The sequence below is a fragment of the Schistocerca cancellata genome, chromosome 2, assembly GCF_023864275.1.
Source record: "Schistocerca cancellata isolate TAMUIC-IGC-003103 chromosome 2, iqSchCanc2.1, whole genome shotgun sequence".
Lineage (NCBI taxonomy): Eukaryota > Metazoa > Arthropoda > Insecta > Orthoptera > Acrididae > Schistocerca > Schistocerca cancellata.
Genome location: NC_064627.1, coordinates 22,776,818 through 22,799,091, shown reverse-complemented (window position 1 = coordinate 22,799,091; position 22,274 = coordinate 22,776,818). Strand labels below are relative to the sequence as shown.

Here is a 22,274-nt window from a genome sequence, read left to right as displayed (position 1 = left end):
TACTTTACATCTGATGGACTGTCATAAAGACCGGTGTTCTCTAGTAGTCTCTAGTGGTACCCATTGTGTATCTTACAACGACTGTACTGTGTAGAATTGCGACGGTGTGCAACATAGGTATGCTATGTTGGTTGCATACATTCAGGTGCAGCCTACACATTGGAATTCAGGCGTGACCCACTTTTTTTGCTGTCGAGTGTACATGTAGGTTTGTTATTTTGTGCACACACATTAGATAGACCGATTTCCGTCCCTTTAGATAATTTCTTGTTGGTAACGTCGTTCTGTTTCTTTTGGTTTTTTTAATTTTTTGTTTATTATTTCTTAGAGTGTATGTAAAAACAAGTTCATTAATTTCAAACTACTGTAACTTTAGAAGCACATAATATGGTACTCTCTACTTATGACATTTTTGCTACCATTACAACGAAAAGAATAGAAATAAGAGCAATGTAAGAGTATTCTAGCCATGCTTCATTGGGGGGGGGGGGGCTGTACGTAAGACTGCTCAAAAATGTAGAAATTTGTTGCACAAGATAATTCCTTATTATGTTAAAAATATTGTTTTCAATTTTCAGAGTTTAATTCCTGCTACGAATTATGTAAAAGCCAGCTTGTTTGAATCAGTTCATAGTGCCATGCCTCCTTTTTTACACCAATCTCTCCTTGTTTGCGATATTTTATTGAGGCATGTCATCTGAAAAGACATCTGTAGAGTACAGACGACTATAAGCCCATTTACGATGCGATTAATTACGATTTATTGAAGAAATGCACTTATGGTGAAACACAAAACCTGAACGAAAGCTTTAATAATCTCATTTACAAGAGAAGCCCAAAGACAACGTTAGATCATCTACTATTGTCAGACTTTCCTCATATTATCTACACAACTGGTGTTCAATGACGGTAACACTGAAGCATCAGGGCCCATATGAGACCAGGAATTGATGCAGGTTACTTCACTGAAAACCTGCTCAAGAAGACTGATGATGTGCGTATTGGTAGTTCTGAATTGTCAGTGAAGGATGTTGGCAAAATGGCATGCCAGAAGGATCAAACTAGAAGAAAAAAGTATTGAAGACCAAGAAGGCCAAATATACGGTAATGGATAGTATTAAGGTACTTGTTTCCGGCAAATAAAATCTTTTTTTTCTGCGTTTCGCGTAATTTTCACTTTTCGCTGGACAAGGAACATTTTCTGCTGAACCACTGCAGCACATGCATCAAAGTTGCTGACAAGAATAATATCAGAATGGGAAAGGAAAATGAGGATCTATCGGGTGACGATCAGTTTGTCTTTAGGAAAGGTGAGGGGTACCAGACAGGCAGTTTTAACGTTGTGGTTGACAACTGAAGCCAAACTGCACTAAAATCAAAATACGTTCTCAGAATTTTTGGACCTGGAAAAAGCGTTCGGCAATGTCAAATGGAGCAATATTGAAATTCAGAGATTGATATAGGTATATTGTGGGGAAGTTATACAGAAAGACGCGTAATGTACAATATGTGCAAGAATTTAGAAGAAACAATAAGACTGGACGACCAAAAACGAAGTACACGGATAAAAGAGATGTAGGTAAGTTATACATCGAAAGAGCAACAAGGGAAGTAAAAGATAGGTTCAAGAGTGAGGTTAAAATTTAGCGTGGAAAGATATCAATGATAAGACGCGTTAATGACATTGCTATCCTCAGTGAAAGTGAAGAAGAATTACACGATGTGTTGAATGGAATAAATCGTCTAACGAGTAAAGAATATAGGCAGTAAACCGACGAAAGACGAAAGTTATGAGAAGTTGCAGAAATGAGAACAGCGACGAACTTAACAACGTAATTGGTGATCACGAAGTAGAAGAAGTTAAGGAATTCTGCTACATAGGCAGCAAAATAACCAATGACGGATGAAGCAAGGGGATATAAAAAGGAGACTAGCGCAGGAAAAAAAGGGCTTCCTGGCCAAGAGAAGTCTGCCAGAATCAGATACAGGCTTTAATCTCAGGAAGAAATTAGTGTGAATGTGCATTTGGAACACTACTGTATGGTAGTGGATCACGGTCTATGGAAACTCCAGAACATAAGGGAATCGAAGCAATTAAGAGGTCGCGCTACAGAAAAATGTTGAAAATTAGATGGACCGATAAGGAATGAGGAAGTTGTCCGCAGAATAAGCGAGGAAGGGAATACTGACAAGAATGAGGGACAGGACGATAGGACATGTGTTACAACAACAGGAAGTATCTTCCTTGGTGCGAGAGGGAGCTGTAGAAGGCACAAAGTGTAGAGGAAGACAGAGATTGGAATACATCCGGAAAATAATTGAGGATACTGATTGCAAGTGCTGCTTTGAGATGAAAGGTTTGGCAAAGGACAGGAATTCGTGGTAGATTGCATCAAACTAGTCAGAAGATGTAAGACTTAAAAATGAGCGGGAGACTATAAGTAGGATTTCTGGGAGGCTGGAGGTGCCGAGACCAGTGTCTGTAGTATAGGGAATCGTTGTCTTCAGATGATCCTGCGAGACCTTGTCCAGACAGTGGTGGCCTATTTTCCCCCAGTTATCGCCACTGCCTGTCGGAATTCAGCTTTACGACGCTACAGAATGGCTGCTGAGATGGGGCAGTTGGGACTTCACTTACATCACTGGTGAAGAATACAACTGCCTCTTCTCCATGTGGGAGCTGGATTCTGAGTTAACCTGCAGCTCGTGGCCAACTCTTATTATAATGTAAATGAAGGTCGACCACGACGTGCAAAGTTTCGCGCTTGTCCAATGTGTTGCATGCATGTGGTCCGACGCTCAGCCTTTCTCGGCATTACACTGTACGATGTGGCCGCTTCCTCTGTTACTGCCAGCCCTGCCACCGGTCTCAGCATATCCACTGGCGCCACCGATCCGAACCTCTGTTCTTCCCGGCTCTGAATTACACCTTTAAGGAAACCTTGCCATAAGCCCCGCAGATGTCCTGCTGGCTATGCCATCGCATGCGGAGGCCACTTGCCGTTCCCTTATAAGCACATGACATGCGTGTACTTTTGGGATTTTCTTGCGTTAAATAATTGTTTGGTTCTGTATATTTTTGAGCCTTGCGCTGAGCTTTTGGAAGTTATTGTGTACTGTTTATATGCTTTGTCAGTTGTTCTATATCAGCTGTCATGGGCCCTACGCCACATACTCGGCAGCCTTGTGCAGTGTTATCTTGCATTCTTATTCAGGTATTTGTGTAAATTCAGGGGTTCTTTTTATGTACGTCACTTTGGTCCTGTTCAGTGCTTGTGAGCTTCGCTGCCGGTTGTTTATTTGATGTTGCGTTGCGTTTCTGGAGGTCCCTGCTGGCGGCAAAACAATATCAGGAGAGACGGTTTGTCGTTGGTATCCATGTCCGTGCGAAACAATGTCAAGATATATGGTTCGTCACTGACGTCTGGCGTCACTTGTCCAAGTGCCTCCTCATGTGGCTCGAGCACCACCTCCTGTGGCTCCAGTGCCTTCGATGTCTCTTGCACCATCTCGTGTCTGAGTCCACACGGTGCAGCTTACGGGGTCATCTACCATGCCGTCCTGCCCGGCCACCACGCTCTCTCCAATCGGCTGCGCCCAGCACTGCCCTCAATTCGCGCCTTCACCACGAAGCTGTAGCCTTGGCCGGTGTCCAGCACAGCCCGGTACATGTCATCTCGCTTCTCCAACTTCGCTTCGTTCTCGCTGTAATCGGCTTCGCTCACAGGCCACTCGCCGCCCCATCTGGCCGTTAGCCCAACGTTGCTTTTGTATCCACACCATAAGAATGCAGCCATGGCTGACAACCATAGATGGAAGCATAACAGACCAAAGACATTACTGGCTAGAAACTAAACATCTATGGTCCATAGAACGCTAACACGACAGTACTGGCGAGCCCCTGCAACACAGTTACTACTGGAAACCCAGATGTGCGACCAGCCGAAAAACAGGCAACCGCAGCACGCAAACCAGCCACACACACCCCCCACACCGTCCGTGAGCCGATCTATGACCGATCGCCCACTAATCTACAACGACCTTGAACTGTTGCAGGGACGCAGCAACTGCAGCAAGCGCCGCAACAAGCTCCAGCAACGACAAAGGTAACGATGCACGATACCTCGAACTAATGTAACCGCACCTTGCATGTTCTGTCGCAGCTAGCAAGCCGCTACTGCCCTTACTACCCGTCCTACTGTCGCAGATGTTTTTTTCCCTTGGCTCTTGCCTTGGCACTTTTTTTCCTCTGCCCTTACAACCGCTACCCTTCAATCTTTTTCGACCACTTCTATCTCCCGATGGACCATGTTAATGAGTAATCTTACTCAGACGCATGGATAACATCACAGCCCGCATCCTGTGACGCCTGATTCAAAAACTAACATGTTCACCGAGGTGACAGTAGAACTTTTGGTTTGGTCACCACGTTGGTGTGGGCGTGGAGGGGCCCCACCCTTTGACCACCTTCAAAATGGTTTTTCCAGCTCCTTCTGAAGGGGGAAGGGTAGTTACAGACGGGCCACAGGCAGACTATACACGGTACCAGTGTGACGTCTTCGCCCTGTAGGTTTGCCTGTCCTATGTAATAGGTCATTGTGAACGATGTTAAATAGCAAAGGCCTGTGCGTACCAGAGATTCCGATAAAAGTTGTTTTGATGTCCACCAAGACGAAAGATACGTCAGGAAACAGAGTAGATACCCAAAATCAAATACCTAGAAAGTTTTCCACAAACAACGAGTGTCCTTGGGTCGGTTGTGGGTGAACTGCGTGCTCTTGCTTCCACCTCACCACGTTGCCGTGGGACTGCCAACTGAGCAGGCTTATCGGCTTGTCGACTAATCCGATAATCGCCCCTCGACTCTCGCTGTAGTAACTTGTGAACTGAGGACTGACGTTCGGGAAACAGGCCGTTCCACTCATCCACTCAGCTGTATTCACATTTGTGTACTCACTTCTCATCTTCATACACCACTGCGTTACAGCATTTTGCAAATTAGTCATGACTAAGACGTCCAACAAAAAGATGTTCTCATCGCTTTTGAAACTGCCATTCATGAAACATTGAACAGCGTTTGGCAAAATTCACATGTCATGGTGTAAGTAGGCTGTTTATGTTTTCTTATTGGCAACGTTACGTAGCGCTGGGTATGAAAATCACTGGCTGTGCTGTGTGCAGTCTGTGGCTAGTTTGCATTGTTGTCTGCCATTGTAGTGTTGGGCAGTGGCAGCTGGATGTGAACAGCGCGTAGCGTTGCGCAGTTGGAGGTGAGCCGCCAGCAGTGGTGGATGTGGGGAGAGAAATGGCGGAGGTTTGATATTTGTAAAAATGGATGTCATGAACTGCTGTATACATTATGACTGTTAAGGTAAATACATTGTTTGTTCTCTATTAAAATCTTTCATTTGCTAACTATGCCTACTAGTAGTTAGTGCCTTCTGTAGTTTGAATCTTTTATTTAGCTGGCAGTAGTGGCGCTCGCTGTATTGCTGTAGCTTGAGTAACGAAGATTTTTGTGAGGTAAGTGATTTGTGAAAGGTATAGGGCCATTCTTTTGTAGAGATTTTTGAAAGTCAGATTGCGTTGCGCTAAAAATATTGTGTGTCAGTTTAAGCACAGTCTTCTATAATTTTTCTAAGGGGATGTTTCAATGGGCTTTCGAATTCACCTTGCTCAGTCTTGGTGGTGGATGATGCAGGTGCTAGACCAGTCGAATACTTATTCCCAACATGCCAGAGAGTTATTACTTGAAAATTTCTTCGTGCTGCCTTTCCTGGGTCCTTATGGGATGATGGAGTGCTTCACTGATGATTTTATGACAGTCATTCCTGTTGACTGGGCGTGGGAAGAACGGTTTGAAACGGAACCCTGCAATAGTAAAATTTACCACCTACGTTTTCGACACATGTACTGTACATCCCCAAAATCCATGTTTCTGCCAACTGTATGGGCCGAATACTGGTCCACCTACAACTGTACCACCAACACTTGCGAAGTTTTCCATAAAAATAAAAAAAAAAATAGAAGAACTGTTGAGAAGGAAGCATTTTTACAGGTGGTGGCCCTCGGGTAAGGCTAACTGGCTGACTAAATGCTGTGTTCGCCGTTAACATGTCCCCAGTTGACCTCTGTCTGCAGATCACATAATTAAGAGAGGGGTGTCCACAGTTCACAAGTTGTTTTTGGATCTGTAACGTCGACCACTTCTTCAGGTATCGATAAAAAGATATTCGAAATAAAGTTTTAATGGATGCCTTTTCCAAGAATGTTTGGGAAAGTTGATATGACTGTCTGGCTAAAAGCAAAACTTCGTAGGGTTGTTCTCATTGCCGGCCGCGGTGGTCTCGCGGTTCTAGGCGCTCAGTCCGGAACCGCGCGACTGCTACGGTCGCAGGTTCGAAACCTGCCTCGGGCATGGATGTGTGTGATGTCCTTAGGTTAGTTAGGTTTAAGTAGTTCTTAGTTCTAGGGGACTGATGACCACAGATGTTAAGTCCCATAGTGCTCAGAGCCATTTGAACCATTTTTTGTTCTCATTGTTGTCTGCAGGGGAACGCAGCGTCAGAGGCAGCGTACAAGAGCTATTGGTTACGTGACAGTAACAGCGTTCAGAGGCTGCTGTGTGTCGTGGTGACGCTGTCGATGATATTGTAGGTGAGCACGCGTCGATAGCGTTCTAGTTGGTGATGTTAGTGTTTGTAGGGCGAGATAGTGTGCAGCAGCCACTGGCTGAGGAGTGGCACGAGCTCACAAGCTTCCAGAGGGTGCTTCCCATCGTGCTGTTGTTCTCGTTGTTTGCAGGGTGAGGCGATGTGTCTAACAGGTTTACAGCAGCTGCTGGCTGAGCGCTGGTATCACCTTCGTGTTGTTGTTGTTTGTAGAGTTGAAGATGTCAGCGGCGGCGTGCGGCAACCACTCGCTGGCTTCCTGAGAGTGACCTCCACCGTGTTGCCGTTGTTGTCAGGGCGAGTCGCTGTCTCTGGCGGCGTACAGCAGCCGCTGGGTGGGCGCCGGCGCCGCCTTCCAGAGGGCGCTGTCCGTCGTGATGGCGCGCGCCCACAAGCCACTGCTCATCACGGCGGGACACCTCTACCCCGTCAACACGACGGCCTTCGTAGCGGTCAGTCCAGTTTCTCTCCATCTGCTACTGTCGTTGCGTTTAAGGCATTAACAGAAGAATTGGGAATTGTGTTGGATGCGAGTTCATTACAATACATTGACGAGCTATTTAACTTGAGATATTTACCTAGTTGTGTTGTGATGGTGATAGCAACACATCGCCACAAACCGAGATGATGGCGCTGCGGTTAGCGCATTAGATTTACGTTTGAAAACTCTGGGGCTCAAATCTCTACCGAGCACTCCTAATTTACATCTAAATTGGTGAAAACGGGTGCTCAGAGTGTTCCTTTCGAAAGGACACGAACGAGCGTGTGCTGTTATCGCTCTCCTTTATTACTTTTATCATAAGAGTTCGTATGTACGTGTGTGAGAGAGCAAAACTCACATTAGCCTCAGGTTACATCTTTTTGTTTGATCGCTAGACTCCAGAGATAATACGTTGGCTATTTAGACACACGAAGATAGACAAAGTAAATTTGGTGGACAGTGCCTTCGCGAAGTGGCAAGCACTTGCGTAAAAATCAATATCTATAATGGCATTGACTACGAAAAACTTCTTGCTCAATAGCGGCAATACGAAAAGAATTAATCTTTCTGTTTATTTCTCAGATTGCCAAAAGGTCAACTCATTTTCTGCTCAGTACTCAAGTAAAAGCAAACGAACTGCGTACTCTTGAATTCTATTACCGTAGGTGAATATTGCCAGAACTTTTAAATGAAGATCAGCAGACTGCCAGTGTCATTACTGGCTGGAACCCTAGCTGGAGTGCCTCAGCCGCCTGGTGCAGGTGTTCCCATCGTGCGCCATTTCACCGCCTTACGTGTAGAAGGCTGCCGATGTGCATCAACGATCAGGTCAGGAATACTCTCAAATGGAACGTCATTTATTTCGAAAAATTCACTTGAGATTGCGTGCTGTGCATTACATTTTCGTTTCTTTTTCCGGAACGTGTATTAAAACTTCAAAACAGAAATTTAATTTTTTTTTATTTTGTAGGCGGCTTAAAAAATTTCAAGGTCGGGAAATGACCATTAGCTTTTTATTTTAAAATATTAATTATTATTAATTTTTAATGAATTAACTGATTTTGCTGATGATGTTACTCCAACTGCAGAAAAATAAATTTTTGATGTAATTATCTAGGTCACTATAAAATTAAGTAAGTAAGTTTCTCCTGCTCTCTGTGGTGAGATTTTGGCTAGGAAACTGTAAATCTGAGTCCGTTGAGCTACTAAATTCGAGAGGGTAGAAACTACTCTCCAAATTATTGTTTCTAAGTCTCTTAGATCATACAGTTCATGTAAAGAAGTTGTTTCTATCTTTTATTCCCCTTTTTAGCAACATACCCCAACAGGCTTTTCTATGGGTTGATTGATTTGTAAGCGTATGCTTTAATCTAATGCTGATAAAATTGTACTACTCCTTTGCACACATAAAGGTGACGAAATTAAGTTTGTACGGGATAACCAATTCTCCGTTAAGAGTACTGCCTCTGTGGTAAACACAGAGACTTAATACACAGATACGCACTCGAACTCGTTCAAACACACCACAAGTGTTCTAATGAGTTGGGGATGCTGCCGGGTGAAGTCTTTGAGAACTGCCGATATTTCTACAAATGCACACCCCGTCATTATCAAGGCACAAATGCCGCAAGGAAGCGCCGTGCAAGGGAACTGAAAACCTCAGTTTCATATCCGTAAAGATAACGCACACACACACACACACACACACACACACACACACACACACTCACTCACTCACAGACGAACGTAGGTACATACATTGTAAACATCAACATCACCACTTAGAAAAGGGTGGCCGACGTCAGAAGATATCGATAGTGAAAATTAATACCAGCGGGTAAGATAGCATTAACTCTGTCCCTGTACTTTTTTGCAAGGGAGAGAACCGGATTCCATACAGAATGTAAGCAAAAACTTTCATCTCTTTCTATAACGCCACTTGCTAATATAACAGCTTCATTAATAACACAATCCCAATGGCTGGAAATGCATGCCAGAATGTCCGTGTTGTTACATTTCATAGGATGACTGGTGACAAGACAATGTTCTGCAATAGCAGATTTATTTGGCTATTGTAAGTCTGTGCTTAGCACACCGATTATCCACGTTCCTAATTCAATTCTTCATAAATAAATTATTGCTCGATCTTCGTAAAAATGATTAGGGCCCCGAACTGCATTATCTCAGACGTGACAACTGATCACCGACTCCTCAAGAATCACCAATGAAAATCCTTTCCCTGCACCAAAGTGCGTGAAATATTTTATGTCGTTGGTCGAATAACACATTAGCCAAACTGCTTCTTATTTCAATTCACAGAACCCAGTAATCTCCGTCTTTCAGACAGCCCCAGTCACGAAATCAGTTGACACGAAAACACGAAATAATACATTCTAGAAAGCAAATATATCCTATGTTATATTATTAAAGTACTGAAAAATGTCTGGTGTCCCCATGTATGTGACTCACAATCTGTAAAGTAATCATACTTCACAGACATGACGCATTCGTTCCCTCGTTCACAGTCCGCAGCTCGTGGTCTAGTGTCAAACGTTGCTACCACCTCTGGATCAGGCGGTCCCGGGATCGATTCCCGGCCCGGTTGGAGATCTTCTCTGCCCGGGGACTGGGTGTTTGTGTTGTCCTCATCATTTCATCATCACCCTCATCATTCGTGACAGTGGCTATATTGGACTGTGAAAAATATTGGACTGTGAAAAAAATGAGACTTTGTAAGGGCGCCGATGACCATGCAGTTGAGCGCCCCACACTTCAAAAATCATAATCAAGTAATGAAAATGACATCATCCAACACGTAAAATAGTACTAGCTGTCTCAAACTCCAACTGTTACGCAAATTTAAGCATTTTAATGAAAATGATGTTTACTCAGTTATCTAATCATCAAAGACTCAGTTAAAGTTCTTCAAACGTTGCTACCACCTCTGGATCAGGTGGTCCGGCGTTCGATTCCCGGCCCGGTTGGAGATTTTCTCTGCCCGGGGACTGGGTGTTTGTGTTGTCCTCATTTCATCATCACCCTCATCATTCGTGACAGTGGCTATATTTGACTGTGAAAAATATTGGACTGTGAAAAAAATGAGACTTTGTAAGGGCGCTGATGCCCATGCAGTTGAGCGCCCCACAAATCAAAAATCATAATCAAGTAATGAAAATGACATCATCCAACACGTAAAATAGTACTAGCTGTCTCAAACTCCAACTATTACGCAAATTTAAGCATTTTAATGAAAATGATGTTTACTCAGTTATTTAATCATCAAAGACTCAGTTAAAGTTCTTCAATGACTTTTGCGCAAAACATATTAGAAGAGGTCGAAAAATTAGGCAAACAGTTACAAACAAAGGTTTACTAACCCTTGACGTAAGTTTCGATATTTGTAAAAATATCTTCTTCAGAAATAGTGGGCCTTGTTACACCACATGATGATACGTTAGATTGAATTAAGTCGAGCTGCTCTTGTCATATACAAAATTGACAAAACAAGATTCACTACTCCTGAAGATGTTTTTACAAACATGGAAACCTACGTCAAGGGCAACTCGTTGGCTGATTTTTCAACCTCTTGACGTTTACACAGTTGCTGTTTCGCAGTCATGTTTAAGATTTTTAAAACATATTAGCATTGATAGCCACAACTTCTTGTATTTTAAGTAATCTTGAATAATTCGAAAGTTACTTTAGAGATTAAACTAAAATTCATAGCGTCGTTAACTATTGACATTACAAAAGGCTATACAAAGTTTTATAACAAGTGAGTTACTAGAAATGTGTTTAATAATGCATAGGGATGTATGTACTAATTTATCTCTGTTAAGTGCGTGCGGCAAGAAATCTTCTGTTAAGATTTTCTGCCAGCAATGTGTATCGCTATGCCTCTTATTCCCTGTGATACTCAATTTTTTAATAAATCCTATGAAATACGTAAAACAGAGTAGACAATTATAATTTCCAGTTTTTAAAAAAATCTGAAATACACGGTCACTATCCTCCAGACTTGGCAGCTATGGAAGCTAAACAGGTCACAAAGTTAAAAAAATTCATGCATAATTCCTCAAAAAATGCTCACATCGTTGCAAAAAATTTCAAATTACAATTTCCACTCTTTTACATTAAACATTCCGACTACTTTCAGAATATTTTGTAGCCATAGTGGTTGATGTCCGAAACCTCTTAAAACTTTTTCTATCTTTTCGCTCGCTATGGTGAGGCTTGTACTACACTACCAATTGTCGCACTTGATGCTTTCCACCAGTTTCTTGCCTTGGGGCGAGTCTTTACTTGCGAAACTGGATCCAGTCGTACCCTAGCAACTGCACTTCTCGGAAGGGTACGAAGAAGAATTCAAAGAGAGTCCTGACCCACTTTCACACTGCTTTCATATAAGGCCACCTGTCGTAAGCATTGGAGTTAGAAGGTTCTGACTTCTGCCCCTGCATGTTTAATTTTCCCGAAATGTAACTGTCTTTCGGGAATTTTGTTTAAACAAAATGGCGGAAAAAAGATGTTGCTGGTTTACCGGCACTACTTTCGACTTGGAAACCCAAATATGAATGTATTTTGAATACAGAGCAGGGGCGGCCAGAAACTCGGCGCGTGGGTGAGCCCCAGGCACGTGGGCCGTTCTCTCGCGTTGCTCCCCTGACCTCGCTGTGCTGTTTGAGCAGGGACTGAGGAGGAACTGCAAACGCGCCGCCCAGACGGCAGCACAGTCGCGAACGGAACACAGACCGGCTTGCATGCGGCGTGGTTTCATATTATGCCGAATTAGGAAATTCGAAAATTTGAGTTATGTAGCATGAAGAGCGATATTATACTGTTACTGACTGTTAGCACAAGCGTATATACCTACAGAAACAAAAAAATTGAATGAAGTTGAATTTGCAATTGCTTTACGTCAGTAATGTTGTGTTACTTACACAGTTCCATGTAAAATTCTTACAACATTTAATCTGAGATACACAAAAAGATACAAAAACAATTAATCTGTAGCTTACCGTTAGGGGCGCAATAAATTATCATATCTACATATGGAAAGAGAAACAAAATTATTACCTAACACTTCTCTACCTAAATACACGTGACTACAATTTTCAACAAAAATATCAGAAACAAAACGAAATTTTCATCCTTATTTAATTACTTTTGCTTCGCTGAAGTCATAATAAAACTGAAGTCTGGTACAAACTGTAGGCACACTAATAGACGCAGGTTGTTTATCCGATTGTCGTCACTCATGTTGCCACATAATCGTGACTTACTTATTTCATTATCGAAAAAAGTCTTTGACACACGAAAGTCGAGCAAAACATGGATGTCACTTTTGCACCCCATTATGGAGACGAGGAAAGCCTTCCCGAGGAAAACCTTTGTAGAACTCCTGAACAGTTTTAATCGCAAATTGCCCTGCAGATCGATCAATTGAATCTTCAAATGGTTAAAATGGCTCTGAGCACTATGGGACTTAACATCTGTGGTCATCAGTCCCCTAGAACTTAGAACTACTTAAACCTAACAAACCTAAGGACATCACACACATCCATGCACGAGGCAGGATTCGAACCTGCGACCGTAGCGGTCACGCGGTTCCAGACTTAAGCGCCTAGAACCGCACGGCCCAATTCAATCTGCAGATGAACAACTGAAATGGCAAGTGATCTCGTGAGGTTGGTAGTGTCCTGAAAATATTTCATAATTGTTCCTGTATTTCTTCCAGCACCGAAATGAATTGCTCGAAATGGCATTTTTTTTTAACATGAAAGATCTTGAGGAAATGGGCTGTTTCCTTTCTCAGAAGCTGTCCCTTCTACAGTGTGATTTTCATCTTAAATCCATCCTCCTTTTCCATTAAATTATGTATTAGTTATTCCTCACTTGCACTGCCTTATCTAGGTGTTGAAGTGTGCAGCCAAGTCAACTAAGAGCGCGGGATTTGCTGTCCATTCCGGATCTTCTAACGTTGGTTCTTGCTTTCCTTTTCCTTTATAAACTGATCAACAGCGGGTCTTAACTCGAAAAATAGTTCCCGGTATGCCCCTCGACTTAAACAACTGGTGATAACCTCTGGTGGATAACCTCTTTTTAATCCATTGTCGAAAAGCATTTAGACTGTCCCAAGTTGTCCAGAGTCTCTGTTACATTAGGTTTAGGATATGCTGTCGGTGATAGTTACTGCGTGCAGATGTCTCTAGTGACACCAAAACCTATGCTGTGTTGTACCATCTGATGACTTTTTGGAGAATAATAAAAACGTCGCCATAGTAAACCACTTCTCCATACCGTTCCTGCAGTTCCGTAAGAAACTGTTGATCGTTGGTCAAGCAGATGCCAGACTGAGATTCATTGGAAGAATCCTAAGGAAATGCAATCCGAAAACAAAGGAAGTAGGTTACAGTACGCTTGTTCGCCTACTGCTTGAATACTGCTAAGATAGGGTTAATAGAAGAGATAGAGAAGATCCAACGGAGAGCAGCGCGCTTCGTTACAGGATCATTTAGTAATCGCGAAAGCGTTACGGAGATGATAAACTCCAGTGGAAGACTCTGCAGGAGAGACGCTTAGTAGCTCGGTACGGGCTTTTGCTGAAGTTTCGAAAAATACCTTCACCGAAGAGTCAAGCAGTATATTGCTCCTTCCTACGTATATCTCGCGAAGAGACCATGAGTATAAAATCAGAGACATTAGAGCCCACACAGAAGCATACCGACAATCCTTCTTTCCACGAACAATACGAGACTGGAATAGAAGGGAGAACCGATAGAGGTACTCAAGGTACCCTCCGCCACACACCGTCAGGTGGCTTGCGGAGTATGGATATAGATGTAGATGTAGATAGATGTAGATGTAGACCTTCACCACGTAATAACCCATGTGACTTACAAAACTAATTATTCGGATCATCAGTTTAATGACGTTCACCATTGCTGAAAATTTAGCACAATGTGCTTTTTGATGTGCAAAACAACGAATTCAGTGCAAACTGTCTGTTGAACGTTTTAGTTTTCTGTGCAAGAATGCTTCGTGCCGAGGTACAGAAAGCTGGCTGAAGCCAGAGATAAATTCTGCCGAAATTTTTACAAAGGCACAGCCGGTGTTTAGAAAGGATAGATTGCATGCAACCGGTGGTGGCGTGTTTGTCGCTGTTAGTAGTAGTTTACCCTGTAGTGAAGTAGAAGTGGATAGTTCCTGTGAATTATTATGGGTGGAGGTTCTACTCAACAACCGAGCTAGGTTAATAATTGGCTCCTTTTACCGACCTCCCGATTCAGCAGCATTAGTGGCATAACAACTGAGAGAAAATTTGGAATACATTTCGCATAAATTTTCTCAGCGTGTTATAGTCTTAGGGGGAGATTTCAATTTACCAGATATAGACTGGGGCACTCAGATGTTTAGGACGGGTGGTAGGGACAGAGCATCGAGTGACATTATACTGAGTGCACTATCCGAAAATTACCTCGAGCAATTAAACAGAGAACCGACTCGTGGAGATAACATCTTGTACTTACTGATAACATACAGACCCGAACTTTTCGACTCTGTAAGCGCAGAACAGGGAATCTGTGATCATAAGGCCGTTGCAGCATCCCTGAATATGGAAGTTAATAGGAATATAAAAAAAGGGAGGAAGGTTTATCTGTTTAGCAAGAGTAATAGAAGGCAGATTTCAGACTACCTAACAGATCAAAACGAAAATTTCTGTTCCGACAATGACAATGTTGAGTGTTTATGGAAAAAGTTCAAGGCAATCGTAAAATGCGTTTTAGACAGGTACGTGCCAAGTAAAACTGTGAGGGACGGGAAAAACCCACCGTGGTACAACAACAAAGTTGGGAAACTACTGCGAAAGCAAAGAGAGCTTCACTCAAAGTTTAAACGCAGCCAAAACCTCTCAGACAAACAGAAGCTAAACGATGTCAACGTTAGCGTAAGGAGGGCTATGCGTGAAGCATTCAGTGAATTCGAAAGTAAAATTCTATGTACCGACTTGACAGAAAATCCTAGGAAGTTCTGATCTTACGTTAAATCAGTAAGTGGCTCGAAACAGCATATCCAGACACTCCGGGATGATGATGGCATTGAAACAGAGGATGACACGCGTAAAGCTGAAATACTAAACACCTTTTTCCAAAGCTGTTTCACAGAGGAAGACCGCACTGCAGTTCCTTCCCTAAATCCTCGCACAAACGAAAAAATGGCTGACATCGAAATAAGTGTCCAAGGAATAGAAAAGCAACTGGAATCACTCGACAGAGGAAAGTCCACTGGACCTTGCGGGATACCAATTCGATTCTACACAGAGTACGCGAAAGAACTTGCCCCCCTTCTAACAGCCGTGTACCGCAAGTCTCTAGAGGAACGGAAGGTTCAAAATGATTGGAAAAGAGCACAGGTAGTCCCAGTCTTTAAGAAGGGTAGTCGAGCAGATGCGCAAAACTATAGACTTATATCTCTGACGTCGATCTGTTGTAGAATTTTAGAACATGTTTTTTGCTCGAGTATCATGTCGTTTTTGGAAACCCAAAATCTACTCTGTGGGAATCAACATGGATTCCGGAAACAGCGATCTTGTGAGACCCAACTCGCTTTATTTGTTCATGAGACCCAGAAAATATTAGATACAGGCTCCCAGGTAGATGCTATTTTCCTTGACTTCCGGAAGGCGTTCGATACAGTTCCGCACTGTCGCCTGATAAACAAAGTAAGAGCCTACGGAATATCAGACCAGCTGTGTGGCTGGATTGAAGAGTTTTTAGCAAACAGAACACAGCATGTTATCAATGGAGAGACGTCTACAGACGTTAAAGTAATCTCTGTCGTGCCACAGGGGAGTGTTATGGGACCATTGCTTTTCTCAATATATATAAATGACCTAGTAGATAGTGTCGGAAGTTCCATGCGGCTTTTCGCGGATGATGCTGTAGTATACAGAGAAGTTGCAGCATTAGAAAATTGTAGCGAAATGCAGGAAGATCTGCAGCGGATAGGCACTTGGTGCAGGGAGTGGCAACTGACCCTTAACATAGACAAATGTAATGTATTGCGAATGCATAGAAAGAAGGATCCTTTATTGTATGATTATATGATAACGGAACAAACACTGGTAGCAGTTACTTCTGTAAAATATCTGGGAGTATGCGTGCGGAACGATTTGAAGTTGAATGATCATATAAAATTAATTGTTGGTAAGGTGGGTACCAGGTTGAGATTCATTGGGAGAGGCCTTAGAAAATGTAGTCCATCAACAAAGGAGGTGGCTTACAAAACACTCATTCGACCTATACATCAGTATTGCTCATCAGTGTGGGATCCGTACCAGATCGGGTTGACGGAGGAGATAGAGAAGATCCAAAGAAGAGCGGCGCGTTTCGTCACAGGGTTATTTGGTAACCGTGATAGCGTTACGGAGATGTTTAGCAAACTCAAGTGGCAGACTCTGCAAGAGAGGCGCTCTGCATCGCGGTGTAGCTTGCTCGCCAGGTTTCGAGAGGGTGCGTTTCTGGATGAGGTATCGAATATATTGCTTCCCCCTACTTATACCTCCCGAGAAGATCACGAATGTAAAATTAGAGATATTCGAGCACGGAGGCTTTCAGACAGTCGTTCTTCCCGCGAACCATACGGGACTGGAACAGAAAAGGGAAGTAATGACAGTGGCACGTAAAGTGCCCTCCGCCACACACCGTTGGGTGGCTTGCGGAGTATAAATTGTGGTGTCACCGCCAGACACCACACTTGCCAGGTGGTAGCTTTAAATCGGCCGCGGTCCATTAGTACGTGTCGGACCCGCGTGTCGCCACTGTCAGTAATCGCAGACCGAGCGCCACCACACGGCAGGTCTAGAGAGGCGGACTAGCACTCGCCCCAGTTGTACGACGACTTTGCTAGCGACTACACTGACGAAGCCTTTCTCTCATTTGCCGAGAGACAGTTAGAATAGCCTTCAGCTAAGTCCATGGCTACGACCTAGCAAGGCGCCATTAGCCTTACAGTGCTTGTAATTAAAGTCTCTTTTGTATCGTCAAGAGCGATGTACCACAATGATGGATTAAAGAGAAGTATTATACAAGCTACGTACTTTTCGTTATAGCATTAATTACGTATCCTGTTCCAGAATTCACGCCAGTCGGCGTGAGTTGACGCGTGCCCTTTCGGTATCTCCGCCTTGTGTCTAGACTGTCTTGTCTAGACACAACATAAATGTAGATGTAGAGTTTGTGCCACTCTCGTCGCTGGCAATGAAAGTAGCATGTTTCAGTACAGGCCAACGGCTTCAGTTGTCTCTTCAGTTTTCAGCAACTCGATCCCTCTCTTTGTGTCCTACATTGGAACCAGATCTAATATTCTTCTGCCACGTGCTAACTGCTGTCGACGTCACGAACATAAATCGTAAGTTGTGCCGTGTCCGAAATGTCGATCGAAACGTCCAGAGCAATGGAAAATGCAACGAACGTACTGGCGTTGTCAGTTAACTGCTTGTAGACGCCCGCTGCCATGACAGCTACGCGCCGAATTATTGTCTGTCGCGAAAAACTAAGTTCGGAAAAATTCTATACCTCCAGTGGCGTCACGAGTTCCGCTCTTCCAAAAATGTACTCTTTGATGAACTCGCCATCGCTGGAAGGTTTATACACTCCTGGAAATTGAAATAAGAACACCGTGAATTCATTGTCCCAGGAAGGGGAAACTTTATTGACACATTCCTGGAGTCAGATACATCACATGATCACACTGACAGAACCACAGGCACATAGACACAGGCAACAGAGCATGCACAATGTCGGCACTAGTACAGTGTATATCCACCTTTCGCAGCAATGCAGGCTGCTATTCTCCCATGGAGACGATCGTAGAGATGCTGGATGTAGTCCTGTGGAACGGCTTGCCATGCCATTTCCACCTGGCGCCTCAGTTGGACCAGCGTTCGTGCTGGACGTGCAGACCGCGTGAGACGACGCTTCATCCAGTCCCAAACATGCTCAATGGGGGACAGATCCGGAGATCTTGCTGGCCAGGGTAGTTGACTTACACCTTCTAGAGCACGTTGGGTGGCACGGGATACATGCGGACGTGCATTGTCCTGTTGGAACAGCAAGTTCCCTTGCCGGTCTAGGAATGGTAGAACGATGGGTTCGATGACGGTTTGGATGTACCGTGCACTATTCAGTGTCCCCTCGACGATCACCAGTGGTGTACGGCCAGTGTAGGAGATCGCTCCCCACACCATGATGCCGGGTGTTGGCCCTGTGTGCCTCGGTCGTATGCAGTTCTGATTGTGGCGCTCACCTGCACGGCGCCAAACACGCATACGACTATCATTGGCACCAAGGCAGAAGCGACTCTCATCGCTGAAGACGACACGTCTCCATTCGTCCCTCCATTCACGCCTGTCGCGACACCACTGGAGGCGGGCTGCACGATGTTGGGGCGTGAGCGGAAGACGGCCTAACGGTGTGCGGGACCGTAGCCCAGCTTCATGGAGACGGTTGCGAATGGTCCTCGCCGATACCCCAGGAGCAACAGTGTCCCTAATTTGCTGGGAAGTGGCGGTGCGGTCCCCTACGGCACTGCGTAGGATCCTACGGTCTTGGCGTGCATCCGTGCGTCGCTGCGGTCCGGTCCCAGGTCGACGGGCACGTGCACCTTCCGCCGACCACTGGCGACAACATCGATGTACTGTGGAGACCTCACGCCCCACGTGTTGAGCAATTCGGCGGTACGTCCACCCGGCCTCCCGCATGCCCACTATACGCCCTCGCTCAAAGTCTGTCAACTGCACATACGGTTCACGTCCACGCTGTCGCGGCATGCTACCAGTGTTAAAGACTGCGATGGAGCTCCGTATGCCACGGCAAACTGGCTGACACTGACGGCGGCGGTGCACAAATGCTGCGCAGCTAGCGCCATTCGACGGCCAACACCGCGGTTCCTGGTGTGTCCGCTGTGCCGTGCGTGTGATCATTGCTTGTACAGCCCTCTCGCAGTGTCCGGAGCAAGTATGGTGGGTCTGACACACCGGTGTCAATGTGTTCTTTTTTCCATTTCCAGGAGTGTAAAATCTGGAGACTTTGAGCTCTAATTTGTAGCTTCCTTTTAATGATGGACCGCTGAAGTTTGTTGTCTGCTAAAAATAAGAAGCAGTAGAACAGCTTGTAAACACCCTGGATTTCTACAGGCAATTACGTACAAATGCAAACAGCTCAAACACATTGATTTTCGCCGTGAGATCGACTCACTATGCAGCGCTGCACCTCTTTAGTTCCGTCAACTTGTTTTCTCTTTTATCACCAACTAAATCTTTAAATTCTTGTGCACTGTGGTGTAATGCTCTCACTCACTCTGAACATTTTTAAAAAAGCCTTGCAAGCATTTACAGGCCAGCAGAGAGGCGCACAGAACATTGAAGGAAGGCAAATGCTTTGTTATCTTTGCACAAGCAAACATTGAATTTCTGTAGAATTAGAGTCGACAGGTATGTAAGAGGAGCTTGAATGACTTATATTATTTACTTCATATGGATCTATCTTCATATTTCTCGAATATCTGTTAGTCAAGCGGCTATCAGCTAGTACAGCGAAAAGTTCTTTTGCAATTGGTAAATGGGCTGAACAATATAGAAGTTATAACTAGAAGAAAAGGTCAGCTTCATTTTGAATGCTAATCAAAATATTAGTGTATGTCCATGATGTCAGATGTACACTGCTACCTGTGTACAGACATATACATATCAACTATACACCTTCTATGCCTGCATGTGCAACATATTATGCACTGTGCATAATCATTACTTTTGAAAGCAGGGTTATGATTGGACGGAACAGACAGGAGAAAGAGGCAGTCGTTGAGGCTTAATCTGTTAGCAACGCTTATCTGCAAAGTCGTCCCACAGATTTCTACTGGTGTCCGTGTGGGTGTCGGCGAGTTACAACTGGTTTACTGTGACAGGATGTCAGATTTCACAGCACTACCTTGCGTGCCAGCCAACAAATTGGTCTCATCACGCCAGAGACGATTGCATGTACACATTGTTTAAGTAATGCAAATATGTCTACCTTTCCTGTGAAGATGGTCTGGCGCATCTTTGGGTAGACGTGGGGGTCCATCGTTCGTGGCCAGGGGTTCGATGGCAGTCACAGCTGCTTGAGAAGTTCCATACCCTATCACCCGTTACTTGACTTGTTAGATTTGAATAGCAGCAGTGTCTGTTGTGCTAGCAAGCAGGTTAGAGAATATTGCAACTTTTTCGACCATTGCTGGTTTGGAGCAGTGTCCGCAGCTATTCAACTCACAGCAGTGTCAGAGGGGAAGGATAGCCTACAGGTGTCTCACTTTTCATTGTGGCGGGTGTGGAGATTGGTCAACTCAATCTCTAGGAGTGTATTTTGAAGTGCTATGCTACCTGTAAACACTATCTTTGTTTGGAAGGATCAGAAATTTGCTATGATGTCTCTCAATATAGTTGTGGCTTAGCAGGAGGTTTATCTATTCAAGTGCAGTGTTTCGTAAACATGTAGTATATTTGGTTGGGGGACGGTAAAACGTATAGAATTTGATATGACGTTGTTAATATACACTACTGTGTCACACACATACACATGTAATGAACTCGAGTCCATGACGCATTGCGACTGTCTGAGACACGACGTGACGTCATGTTCATGTGAAGCCAAGACAGAACTCGCATTTTGGAAAAGTGCGAACTTGTCTGAAAAAATACGCAAAGGTATGCAAAATACAAAATAATACGAAATTGGGTGAAAAATACATAAAATTGGGAAAGAATGACGGTACTTACATATCTGCCTGGATGCGGTCTCTGCTGGTGTCTCGAATACGAGATATTAAACTGTTATTAACAGATAGATCCTGAGTGCCATTACACAACGTAATTCGTTATTAACAAATAGACATAGACTGATTCTGTCCGCATGCTGCAGAGATCCAGAGTGAATCACACCCAGTCAAGAGCCAGGTGTAAAACTACAGAAAAATTCCACAATGTTTAGAAAAACTTTGTGATTGGAGAAAATACGAAAAAAGTAGAAAATATGGATAAATACGTAAAACTTGGGACGAATGAGACTAATTAATTCTCTGTGAGGGTGCAGTCTTTGCTGATGCCTTGAAATGCGTAGTATTAATTTGTTATTCAAGTGCGTAACCCAACACTGGAAGCCCTCATCAGTGACCTTGAGATAAGAAACCAATTAAGACCGGCCCTTGGGTTGAACGGGCACTGGTAATCTGCTTCTCAGGTCCCCCCCTCCCCATACCCTCCAGCCCGCCCCCCTCCCCCCCCCCCTCGAATCTCAACAAATGGGGAGTGCTCTGACACTAACGGCTGGGACGATAATCGTCGCGTGACTGCTGGCGGGATTTTCTCTAGCATTTCCTGTAGGAGTTCACAGAGAAAAATTTTCTCCACCGAGAGTGTTAAGCAGAAGATACGGCACAATCAGATGACCGTGAACAATACCGGGCTGTGTTGGACAGTCATTGGCATGCAGTTGCCAGTAATGCCGTAACGTAAACGACTGACATTTTCAGCAATACCTCAAAAACAATTTTCATCAGGCGGTAATTTCGACACCGTCTCATCACAAGCGTCAAAATCGTGATGGACCCTTAGTGGGGAAACGAGGAACTTGAGACATTTTTGTCACACGAAAACCAGCGTTTTCTTTTGTTTTCTCTAAACAACCTACAATTTTGTAAACGTTGTTTCTTACACACCGCATACAGTGATAGTTCTGTCCACCAGCATGAGACTGTACTGTAGTGGTGTGACCGACAAGTATAAACTTGCTGCCGTGCATGACCTGTGCCGTTGTGCTGTGTTGCAGCTGATGAAGGCGTCCTACTCGTACTACACCCTGCTGAGACAGCTGGACAGAAGCTGAGCCATCTCCGGCTGAAAGAAAGGAGAGGAGCAGCAGCGACAGCACCACCAAAATGCAGGCAGAGCACCCTTCTCACGGCACACCGGCAATACGCGTAGCGCAGCGTCCATCTTGTAGCCGACCTCTCTGATAGTCACAGCTCATCGTCACACAGTGTCCGCTGAAAGACAGGAAGACGGCGGGACGTGGCAGCACCGGCCC

At 44.2% G+C, this 22,274-nt stretch overlaps 1 protein-coding gene across 1 annotated transcript in view; it reads left to right on the top strand.

Annotated features, from left to right (window-relative positions):
• Positions 1-22,073, top strand: part of LOC126150337 (odorant receptor Or2-like) — a 58,425-nt gene extending 36,352 nt beyond the window's left edge. Inside the window, exons 3-5 of the mRNA XM_049915870.1 lie at positions 6,805-6,936; positions 6,968-7,123; positions 22,017-22,073. Coding sequence (XP_049771827.1) covers positions 6,805-6,936; positions 6,968-7,123; positions 22,017-22,073 — 345 coding nt within the window. The remainder of the gene's footprint in view (positions 1-6,804; positions 6,937-6,967; positions 7,124-22,016) is intronic.
• Positions 22,074-22,274: the final 201 nt, after the last annotated feature.